General features: G+C 37.6%; 1 protein-coding gene across 1 annotated transcript in view; it reads left to right on the top strand.

Moving 5' to 3' along the window:
- Positions 1–12802, top strand: part of ANKFN1 (ankyrin repeat and fibronectin type III domain containing 1) — a 396769-nt gene that overhangs the window by 37579 nt on the left and 346388 nt on the right. The window contains exon 3 of the mRNA XM_075216743.1: positions 10131–10341. Coding sequence (XP_075072844.1) covers positions 10131–10341 — 211 coding nt within the window. The remainder of the gene's footprint in view (positions 1–10130; positions 10342–12802) is intronic.

Raw genomic sequence — 12802 nt, 5'->3', positions numbered from 1 at the left:
AACTTGGTAATGCAGACTGGAACAGACAACTTGGTAATGCAGACTGGAACAGACAACTTGGTAATGCAGACTGGAACAGACAACTTGGTAATGCAGACTGGAACAGACAACTTGGTAATGCAGACTGGAACAGACAACTTGGTAATGCAGACTAGAACAGACAACTTGGTAATGCAGATTAGAACAGACAACTTGCTAATGCAGACTGGAACAGACAACTTGCTAATGCAGACTGGAACAGACAACTTGCTAATGCAGACTGGAACAAACAACTTGGTAATGCATTAGTAGATTTCAACAGCCAGCGTGGAACTATAAGTACCAGGTATAATGGTTGAAGATGCAGGAGTCCAGTAGCAGGTAACAGCAGTAGCGAATACAATGAAGTAATTTGCAGGAGTCCGGATAGCAGACAGAAGCTGAGCACAGGGAATGCTCCTAGGAATGACCTGATGATCTGGCCCAGACCGTATGAAGCAGGCAGGCTTATATAGGCCTCATGCAGATGACACAACTCTCAGTAATCAAGGAAAATGATCAAAGTAGCACAGTGGCCCCTTTGGTGGGCAGTGGTACTACAAGTAGAATACATAATGAATCCAATAAAGTCACTGCAGACAGCAGCTGCAGAGTGCAAGTCGTGACACCTCAACTGTAAGTGGATGATTTAAAAAGTTGTAGGTTATATATACTGTGACAGAAGCACTGGAAAACTAGTAAACAGCAGGTATATAAGTCCTGAATTTCTGTCATTTGTGTTTTAAAAACCCCAGGTAGATTGCGCGTGGGAAAAAGCTTCCCAAATAGTGTGACCGGCTATAGGAATAGCCGATGTAAGGGTCCCTACGGTATGAATGGAGTTAAAAGGACAGACTCTATTAATAAAGCCCATTTCGGGTTTTCCAATCAGCTAGCAAGTTGTGAGTAATCAGGAGTTGCACCTGATGAGGAGCAGTTAAAAGGCTGCTAGGCAGTTAATTCAGTCTCTTAATGCCTGAGGAGAAGATCAGATGGCTCCTGAGAGATGCATTTTGTGATCTGTAAGTTCTGTTATTTTGCATGTGTGTGGGACACTAGCTCCTTCACTTTAGAGAAGGAGCTCCCATGTATTGGTTAGAAGCCAAGCAGGCAAGGTTTATGAGGCTATTTAAACCAAACCATCTGCACTGGTGTGACATATTTGGCTGATTGCGTGTAAAGTGCAGCTGTCTACCCCAAGGGACAGTACCCATAACCTGATCTTATGAAAATATATACATTGTACATAATGTCCTTACATTTCAGAATTAATCAGTGAGTCATGTAAATTGCTTGCTCGACCATAAGGTATAGAAGAATCAATACTAACATATTGCTGTAAAGATGCTTCAAGATATAGTATATACCAGTTATTTTTAAATATTTAAAATATTTAGATATTGATGAATATAGCTTGATATATTTAACTTTTTAGCAAACCATTTGTTTGTTTGTTTTTAATAATCCATTATAATCTTGTGCATTAACCTCCCTACAATTTTTATTCAGCAGTTTACCAGATAACAATTAGCTATAAATCTTTTTAATAGTTCATCTAAACCCTTGGTACATGTTTGTAGATAACCTACATGTCAGTAAATGCCTTTATTTCACATAGCATTTAAACCTTGGATGTTTTCATGTGTTCTTTTTGGAACGACTTAAATGATGATGTATGACAACATATTGCAAGTATTTTTGCAGAACAGACCAGTAAATAAGCAACAGCATTTTTTCTTTTTATTAACATATCTAAAAAATATATTCTTGTTGTATCATATGTAAGAGTAAGGATTAGACCTTCAGAATTACTATACAAATATTGATGTTATTTAAGCTGTTCCAAAGATCCAGTCCTTAGCAAATAAATCTTCAACATACCAGAGCCACTGCAGTATGTGTCGGCTAAAAATTCCTCTCAGGAACCTATTATCAAACGCCCTGAAGTAGAGACTATTTACTGAAGTGGCCACAGGAGATTCCATTGATTTTTTTCTTTTTTATATAATAATTATGATGATCAAATTTGAAACAATTATTAAAAATAAAAATATAAGGTATTTTTTTCAAGGTCTATGAATCTGGATAGTAATTTCTATCATAGCATAGCAGCTAGCATAGCAGAAACCTGATCCCAATGAACATTTGTAAAGAATTACTCTATATCCTAAGATGCAAATTGTTTTGCCTTGCATTTGTAGCTTTAATCAGGTTAATATAATGAATGCCATAACATATTATCTCTTTGCCAATACTCTAGAGATAAGATGTTGGCCAATGTTTATAGCTAACAATTCTTTTACAGAACCTATTGCAGACACTGTATAGTGTGCTGTAGCTGAATATGATGAACAATATGTTATCCTTCTATATGTAAAAGTGAGATGTTTGGGGGTTAGGGTCTTTATAAAAAACATCCTAGGAATCTCTGGGAATCAGTGTCACTCGGCATTGTGTGCCAAGTGACACCGATGAAAGTACAAATAAACAAAAACACAGAAGATTAAATACAAATTCAATGAAAGATAAAAATGAAGATTTAAAAAAAATAATGAAAGGGAATGGAGTTTACTGACAATTTAAATGTCCTTGTAACACTGTCCTCTCCTGGTTTTCCTCTTACCTCACCAACTGCTTTTTTTTACTTTTCAGTCTCTAATCTTTACTCCACATCCCTCCTCTTCCCTTACCTGTTGGAGTCCCCCAAGGATACGTTCTTGGCCCCCTGCTCTTCTACCTCTTCCGCCCTTGGTGACCTTATCTGCTGCTATGGCCTCCATTCTGCATTCTAATGACACCCAAATCTTTCTTTCATCCCCTGACATCTCCCCTTCCTTTATGTCTTGTGTCTCCTGCTGACTCTCAACCATCCCATCTTGGATGTCCCAGCACTTTCTTAAAATCAATATTTCCAAGACTGAACTAATCGCCCCCCCTCCCATCCAGTGCTCTCTTATCTCAGCTTTCACCCCCTCTTCCCAACCAATACCATACTTTTTGTGCCTTCCCCTTTCCTTTGGGATGTAAGTGCTCAAACGCAGGGCCCTTTTTTTTTGTTGTCTTTTCCTTCTACTATTCCATCACCCTCTGTACCTCTTGGCCTGCTTCCCTAGCCTTGTTTTCTTGAGCTCAGGACTACTTCACGTTGGTTAATACCATCACTCTCATTCACTGTCCTGTAAATGATTTGATCTGCATTAACACATTATCCATATATTTGTTTATTCTGTATGTTTGGTTTTTGTATTTTGTTTTTCATGCATGATGTAATGTGTTGTGTTCTGTACATGTCATCTACGGCGCTGCAGAACTTTTGTGGCACCTTATATATAACAGATTAGAGTAATAATAATAATCATTCATGTTTACTGTCTACCTGATGCCTTTATGGAAGAAGTCAGATGTGGATATTTATGCTACTTTTTGACTTATACAAAGTTAGATCTAACATGATTAGAAAAGTGAGAGCTCCATGGTTCTTGGTAGGGGTACATTTCTAATGTAAATTATACCAAATAATGCCACTTACTTTACAAGAACGTACACTGATGTGGTTGTGTGTTAGGATCCCTTTAGTTCATTGACATATTACAACATGTGTTCAGACAGATAGTTACAGTGTGTGTTTGTCTCCATTTACAAGACTACAGTTTCTTCATGAAAAATATATTTATCACTCAATGTTCTTTTCTTCTTCTGCCCGGCTCCATGTTTTAAATGATAAATTGAATATATTTCAATATTTATTAGTTTCCTTAATATTTTCTTTTCTTAGTGGACCTGCTGCTGTTTTGGAATATATTTAACATATTTCTCCTGCTAATGTTTCAATATATCACCATTAAATGCTTTCCTAATGCAGCTGCAAGTCATAAGTAGTCAGTAGTTGGTAACAGAAATATGGAGGATTTATTTCCAAGCGCACCAATGATAACATCATTGAATCACTGAGTGTTGTACTTATTGATTGTGGCTAGGGCAGAGAAGTACTTGATTTAGCGTTTTGGATAATTAATTCTCCAACTCAACAGACCAATATTAATTACCAGATCCTCGCAGTGAAGTGAAGCTTCCTAATGTACAATGCACAAGAGATTACTGTCAGTATTAATGCACTTATTTTGAAACCAGTTCTACTTTGTCTAGTCTGCTTTGAATGTCAGTAATAGTTTTAGGGTTCCTCACATAATGGAATCAAACAGCAAAACTGAATTTCTCAGAAAAGTTCAGTCAGTCTTTTATAGGCTACATAAAATAATACTCTGCAAGTAACAAAGTTACGTTGGTTGAGATTTTAAGTCAAACAAAATAACTGTACCCTTCAATCTATTCAATTGATTTTGCATATTCCAGAAAATGTTAAATGCATCAAAACAGAAGATGACAAATTTCACTGTAACCTAAAATTGGATTTTTTTATATACAGGGCCACAATGTCATTGATAATGAGTTTATATAGAGCAAAGCTCAATATTGATCCCTGTGATTTCCACACTAACAACTTTAGCACTGTCTGAATATGTTCCATTTAAAACAATTCATCTATAACAATCAAGTTGTGCTGATTAGGTATATTGGCTGCATATAACTCAGTTGGACTGATTTGTTGGTGCAATAGAGATCACACCTGAGATCAGTAGGTGTTGAAGTGTTGGCTGTTTACTTTACAATTGATATTTGTCACTACTGAAGCTCACCTGGAGTGACGATTGGATTGAATACATTACATCATCCAAAAGTGTTGGCCTAATGTTAATATATGTCCATATACATGGCATATACAGCTGTCATGTAGGGCATATATGGAACTAAACCCCAAAAAAACAAAACAAAAACATTTTGCATTTAACCATTTTTTTTTATGTTTCCTGTAAAAGTAATCATCTCTAATAAATCATCAGTCATTTAAAACACACGCATATGTAGCCACTGGTAACCTTTGGTATTTGTGAATCTGGTAAACCTAGGATGTTTTTTGTTTGTAGGGGTTTTATTTGTTAAATTCCCTTTTGGGTACATTTGGGGTTCTTTGGATATTGTGGTTGCTAGCAATGAATGATTTAAATATATTGAAGATTTTTTCTCTTTAATTCCACAATTGTAAACCCTGTCTCTGTAGGCTCACACTCTACAGGGAAATAGGCCCATTAGGTTTACACAACTGATAGCAATTTTCTTATGTAGGCTTGTAATACCTTTTCCCTAACATTAATTCTGGGTGTAATGTGAATTAAAAACATCATGAAGACATGTTTCCCATTTCTGCACAAAAATCTAACAACTTCAGTACATGCATAAAGGATGTATCCCAGATCACATTGAGACTAATGGGTTTATTCATAAAGGCAAATAGAAGAAAGAGTGGCACATTCCTACATTTTCTCCATATTTTACATTTAGGAAGCCCTTTTTAAAGATTGTTACCACATCTGTGTGAGGATACCTGGGTGTTAGTGCAGGAGCCCAATTAGGTAACCTTGGTAACTAGGGGTTCTAGAACACACAGGCAAAGAGAGAGAGATGGTGCAATATCATCTTTATTACAGTAGGCAAACACACTGTAACCAATAGCAAAATAATAAGTATTGAAACAAAAACACCCAAAATTTCACCAAATTTCAATAACAACCCAATGCCATTCCAGAGTCAGTTTTAAAGGCAACCAGTATAGTTTCAAATTGGAATAAGTTCTGGTCAATTCAAATGGTAGTGAATAGTTCTCAGTCCAAGTTGCAGTGTCCAAGTGGTTGTGAGACATTTACCTTGACAATGCACACCAGGTGGACAGACCCACGGACTGTTCCCAATGAAACAGTTTCTTCCAGGTAACAGGTTTGCATTCTGGTCACCTTTTTATATCTGATTGAATACAGAACTCCAAACCCAGGCTCAGAAAAATCACCAACAACCACTGTCTCCATGCAGAGCCTTCTTAAACAGTGCATCTTTCCCATAATTGAAAGCCCACCCCACATGGTTAAATCAAGTTCATACAAAAAGTTATTGGCTCATACATCCTTAGAGGTTGGAAATGGGAGGGGGAAGATATCATCCCCATGTGGGTTTACCCCTGTTGGTCTGGTGCCTAGGAGTTTGACACAGCTGCCAATTGACTTAAACTCGGCCTCCCTGATTTAACTCTGTCCATGCTTTGTGATGTGGAAGGAGGTTTAGAATGTGCAGACTTCTGTTTGTAAGAGGGGAGTGGTGCCTTGGTTAGGAAACATTACATCCACCAAATTGTATTATTATTATTTTATTAGTATCATATATTTGTTAGGCGCCACAAGGTATCCGCAGCGCCGCACACAGTACTAACAGTAGACTATACAAGGTGAAACCATACAGAACAATGAACAAAAAGTACCAATACTTCAGAGACTCCGGCTAGTCATATGCAGTAAAGACGGAGCGGAAGAACAGGTATGGAGACAGGAGGGGCGGAGGCCCTGCTCATACGAGCTTACATCCTAAGGGAGGTTAAACAGACCAGGCACAAGAGGAGCCAGTTGAGGCAAGAGGAGAGAAGGTAGGACGAGCAAAGGGAGGAGATGGGGGTTAAGTAGATGGTAGTAGGCTTTGAGGAAGAGCTGAGTTTTGAGTGCACGTTTGAAGGAGCACAGAGTAGCAGAGAGACGGCTGGAACGAGGGAGGTCGTTCCAGAGAAGGGGGGCTGCACAGGAAAAGTCTTGGATTCTGGAGTGAGAAGAGGTGATAAGGGTGGAGGAGAGGCGGTGGTCGTTGGCCGAGCGCAGGGAGCGGGCAGGAGTGTGAATGGAGAGGAGGTTAGAGATATAAGGGGCAGTAGAGTTGGAGAGAGCCTTGTAAGTGGTGGTGAGGAGTTTGAAAAGGACTCTGTAGGGGAAGGGGAGCCAGTGTAATGGGAGGCAGAGAGGGGAGGCAGAGGAGGAGCGGCGTGAAAGGAAGATGAGTCTTGCGGCCGCATTGAGTATAGAGCGGAGGGGGGAGAGACGGGAGTGGGGGAGGCCAGTGAGGAGGAGGTTACAATAATCAAGGCGGGAGATAATGAGTGCGTGGATGATAGTTTTGGTGGCATCCTGATAGAGAAAAGGACGGATGCGGGCGATGTTGCGTAGTTGGAACCCAATATGATGTTCAGATGAATATGTGTAACCCACCTGGCTTTATTTAAGAATAACGTGGGTAAACTTAAGTCCATGTTGATAGCCAGTTTTTATCCAGTCAGTGGATAAATATTAGAAATAGTTATCTATGACATATTGGACTTAGTTCCTTTAGCCAATGGTGGAGTATACCCTCTGGGTCACATTTATCTGTCTTTATCTTGTGTAGGCTTAAGCTCATTATATTTCTAAATGCAAAATAGCTTAAAAAACTACATAAATTTTGACCCATTTTTAACGCCAAATTATTATTTCAAAGGTATTTGCTAAATAGCCCATAGAAATGAATGCATAGTCTATAACTGATGGTGGAAAACATATTCCTATACAACCGCATTTCACTCACTGACTCAAAAAAATCAATGCCTTTGCCCTGAAATAAAAGTCATATATACTGTTGTATAGGATTGATTTCAAACCTGAGCTATGGACTGCTGTCTCTTGGTAAAAAAGGACCACTTTGTTTTTCACTTGATCAATCTTTTTTTCTGGTATAGTACTGGGAAGACACATTTAGTGCAGGCTTTTAGCATCCATTTTTGGTTGAAACAAAAAATCCATTTATGTGCATTCCTCTTGGTGTCCGATTTCTTAGTTATTATTACATTGTGGGCCTGATTCATTAAACAAAAAAATGCGTAACTTTGAACCCTGACAAAACCATGCTGAATTGGAGGGGGAAGCAAATTTAAAAATGTGATGGCAGATTTATAATTGGGTCATGTTCTAAATCAACTTTAAATTTCAGAGTAAAAATAAAGCTATCAAGTATTTGTGTGCTACATGAAAAAACAGCCAGTAGTTATCTTATGTGCAAAATAATAAACTAATTTGCAACCCTTGCATTGTAACATCGTTTTGTCCAGGAGAAAACTTACTCATTTTTTTTGCCTTACTTTCCTTAATGAATCTATGTGTCTGTGAACAGCACAAATTAGACTTTAGTCGCCATTTTTAAAACAGTCTACTGGTGTGAACTCTGCAAAACTTATAAATCCTTATTATACATATAGTAATAACGTATATATTGTTAGCCCCCCCTCCCCCCAAGTACAAACATGTTACATTTTTGCAGCCTCCATAATAAATAAAAAAAAATATTTAATATTGTTTGGAATAAGCCTGGATCTAAAACTTTTGATATTGGTGTGAGTGTGTGTGTGTTGTTTTTGTTGTTTGGGGAAGGGTTAAACAAGGCAAATTTGAGCCCATTGGGTTCCTGTTATTCTTTCAAAACTTAATAGACTTCCACTTCCACTGGAAAATGTTGCAATGTTTCCATACATGTGGGGCAATATAAAATGACTTAATAAATAGTTCCATAGGTTAAAATGACAAATCAATAGAATAGTTTGTTCAGTTGCTTGTTTTTTTTGCCATCTGGCTTCTCAACATTGACTGAAACAAGAGAAAGTTTGTGCGGTCCTCTATATCAGATAAGGTTTCTCTTGTTGCTGTTTTAATGTTTTAACATGGAATAGTTAGGTTGCATATTTGCTCCCTAGTTGTTTTCCCCAAAACATCCACTCCCATTCGCTCCAGCATATAGCACATCTAATGTGCAGCTGGAAATGTGTTGCATGCACTTAAGATTAGGTACACATTGCCAGTGCACAAGTTAAAATTCCACTAGATTCATTCACACTTTTAATATGTTTGTGCATCTTCATAAGCAATGAAAACCCATCGACAGCTATGTCATGGAACCTATCATATAGCTGCCTGGGGCCTACTCTAATCTTAGGCAATGATAAATCATGGGAAACTTATAGTGGTTTCTTGTACCCTTTGAGAAGATGAATAAAGTATGTGTTGTAGCGTGTATACATCAGGTCCCTGATGACCAAAGAAACAGGGATCTCTAGGCTTGAGCAATCTACTTAATGCAAATACACAGTATTTCTTAAAATATTGGCTCTTTTGTCTGTTTGTATTATTTCTCCCTACCTTTGTTTCTCATCTCTTTACATTTGGTTTTCCTTCTATCCTTTTCTCTTTCTCTCTTTTGCTCTTCTTTTCTCTCTATTTTTCACTTTGTCCCTATATCTTTCTCTCTCTGTATCTCTCTCACTTTCTACTTTTTACTCTTTCACTCTCTTTTCTCTCCCGTTTTTCTTTCTTTGTTTTATATATTTCTTTCTGGCTTATTGCAGGAATAGAATGCATCCCATCACCATGATTTAACAAGAATATATTCATGTGGCAGCTGAGTTATACTGAAATGGCTAGATGGCAGCGGTAAGAGTAGATTTACCGCTTTGCCGGACCAGGTTTGGTGGATCTGCACATGCATGACCCGGCCACGCGTGAATGCTCCTGACCCATCTCTCCAAGCACAAGTCAACACAAGTTTACGATACAGTCAACTCAAAATAAGATCACAAATTGTGCTTAAGACGCATTTTACATGGTGTAAATGTAAATTAGGATTGTGGGGTTACTTTAGTTATTAGTACATAATCCAGGTTAAATATAAAAACAGATGTTTCTGACTAATGTTTTCACTAATCTGTTGTTTATAGTTATAAAAAATAATTATAATCCTTTTTGACTTATGTCCTTGGAGAGGATACACAAAAAGGTAATGTTATTGTTACAGTGTGACTGCTGTACAATAGCTGAAGGTAAAAAGTCAATGCAATAGAATAAAACATTTTTAATTGATTAAAAAAAAAGAAAAGGGTTCTAAACGGCAAAAGTGTTTTTATGTTATAAAGTACTCAAAAAAAAGCTAAATAAATAATGCTGTGGTAAATAATAGCGTTATCTTGTGTAATTAAAAGGCTTTTTTCTAAAGTCAGTGTATGAAAGGAAAGTAAGTGCACACTTATCTGTTACACTAAAGTCAAGATTTGTGCTGAGATTTAAAGACTTACTTAGTATGCATTTTTAGCAAGCAGAAATTGTTTTGACAAATGCTTTATTTAAGTTGCTTAGCTTGGGTGAAATATTTGTTTTTCATATCAGAACTTCCAGTGCAATGAAGCTATATTCGAGGCAGTTGAGCAGCAGGACCTGGATGCTGTTCAGATTCTTCTGTACCAGTACACAGCCGATGAACTTGACCTTAATACACCAAACAGCGAAGGATTGACGCCCTTGGATATTGCCATCATGACAAATAATGTGCCTATTGCCCGGACTCTTCTGAAAGCTGGTGCCAAGGAGAGCCCACACTGTAAGTAATTTGAATCTCTTTGTGCCCCAGTGGTACTGTCAATGAATTGTTCTGACCGATGGCCAATATTCTGCACCAATGTGATCTGGTGGAACTAAGATCATCATGTTGACAAATAGTTGTTAATAATTACATTACAATACAAGACAAGTCTTAGTAATAAATTAGATAAATGATATCATGCCCCACCTAGAATCATGCTGGCAGAATTAAAATAGTGTGCTCTTCCCTAGCATAAAGATAGACACAAGTCCCTTTTTGTGTCAAATATGTATTTTTGTACTTTGTATGCACACCAAAAATGTGTAGGCAAATGTCTGTATTATTATTATTATTATTATTATTATTATTATTATTATCCTAAATAGTAATTTAAATTTGCTCCTCCTTACTTTATTATTGTCCCAGTCCCACAACCCAACCCCCCATAATAATGAGCCAGGTGACCCAGCAAACAATAAGGAGCAAGCTAATGGTAATAATTCTATACCTCTAAATGTTTTAGATCAGGCCTGTCCAACCTGCGGCCCTCCAGATGTTGTGAAACTACACGCCCCAGCATGCTTTGCCAGTAGACAGCCTGTTGATAGCTGGTAGGGCATGCTGGGACTTGTAGTTTCACAACATCTGGAGGGCCGCAGGTTGGACAGGCCTGTTTTAGATCCTTTAATTATATTGCAGAAGACAGTCAATTCACAGATAGAACAGAAAAGTATTCCTGGCTGACCCCTGGTCCCCTCATCATCTTGCTAGAGGTCTACACTTATCAACCTCTTATCATGTTCCAGCAATTGTGGAACTAAAAGCCAAAACATATCAAGAATGCTTGGACCCCAACAACTGGAGGCAAACAGGTTTTATAATACTGGTCTGCTTAATTTGACTACACTAAATTGCTCCCCCATCAAGTGTAATAAAAAAATGTTCTACCAACCTCAACTCACTGGTAACTTTCTATGATGATTCTCCAGTGTTATGGTGAAATTGCAGTCAGATCCCAATGCTGATGCCTACTCAAGAGCTTGCTGTGAGGCACTTAGCCTTAGTCATGTGAAGCTGCACATCAGAAGATTGTAAGTGGAGCATGTGTTGAGTTCTGATTGGAGGAGCTCAGCACATAGTAACAGTAGTGCAGAGATGTAGAGATGGAATATGCGATATGTGTTGAACTGGTGGATTGAGATCACTCTGATTCCCCCAACACGAGCAGGCCTGTAACACTGTATATTACGAAAATCATAATAAAAAAGAATAACATAAAATAACAGGAAATATAAAAAATATAAAAACGGCCCTACTCAAATAAGCTTACGACATAAGATCATTAAATAATTAGTAATTGATAGCATTCACATTTAATAAATAGGCCTATATCCCCCCAACCTCCAACCATTGCTGTCTGTTTGGCCTGGATCTCTATGTGATGGTCATGCTGATTATGGGGAGTTTATTTCTGGAGTCATTCAATGCCATGAGAGGAGACTCTGATAGCTCTTGACAGCAAAACCTTCACATAATCAGAGATTTTCCTTCATGTGAAGTATCCAAGTGACACACAAATATCATTTGGACATTGTGCCCTCCTTCACTCCCTGCAAGCAACAGAGGAGGGAGGAGAAATTCCATATAATGTGGATATGACTAGGTCTCCAAACCTTTCATGGTAATTTTTATTGTGTTGATGGTAATGAATAGGGGTATACTAACCAGTAGAAATAAGGTTATTTTTGTAGTACAGTATCTTGACATTTTACACCCACACACAGTCACTCTGTGGAGACTTGTAGGGAAAAAAACTATGGATACTTTATCTACTCCTCTTTAAACGTTTAACGCATTGAATATCAACCAGCTATAGACATGTATATGTTAGATTTTCTGCAAAATGAATTAGCCTGGAAATATTTTTATATGAAAGATGCCCTTGAAAATGGTAAGTGGGCGAATGTAGTATTTTTTTCTTTAGAAAGTACGGGACATTCAGTATCTAATATTTCTTAGTCAATTGTAAACCTCATTACAGACAACTTATTTATGACTCTTGAAACATTCTTTTATGTTACATAAAATGACATTCAGAACAAAACCTTTGCCTAGTATTATATTGTACTCTTAACTGTGTGCTGTAATTTTCCTCCTTTCTACATTCTGTACAGAGTTCTCAGTAGCTGTGCTTTCTTTATTGACATCCTCAGCTGGAAAAGGAAAATCTAACTTATACGTTCTCTAAATAAGTGCAAAATTGCTATCGCATTCTGTGTTTAAAGGTACACTCATATTATTATTCACAAACAACATGTGATAAAACATAATAGGGTCAATTGCAAAATGCCAACCCACCACGCTTCTTCATGTGTATAAGTGCACCTGCTTGTCTCAGGATCAAGTTGCTGCCATTCCCCAGTACTTGGAACTGCACGGAATGATGAATCCGAGTGTAGCTTTGTGTGGTTGCTGATCC

This window comes from Mixophyes fleayi, chromosome 6 (assembly GCF_038048845.1).
Source record: "Mixophyes fleayi isolate aMixFle1 chromosome 6, aMixFle1.hap1, whole genome shotgun sequence".
In the NCBI taxonomy this organism is placed as follows: Eukaryota; Metazoa; Chordata; class Amphibia; order Anura; family Limnodynastidae; genus Mixophyes; species Mixophyes fleayi.
The sequence above is the reverse complement of the archived record's forward strand: the minus strand, read 5'-3'. Positions and strand labels throughout refer to the sequence as shown.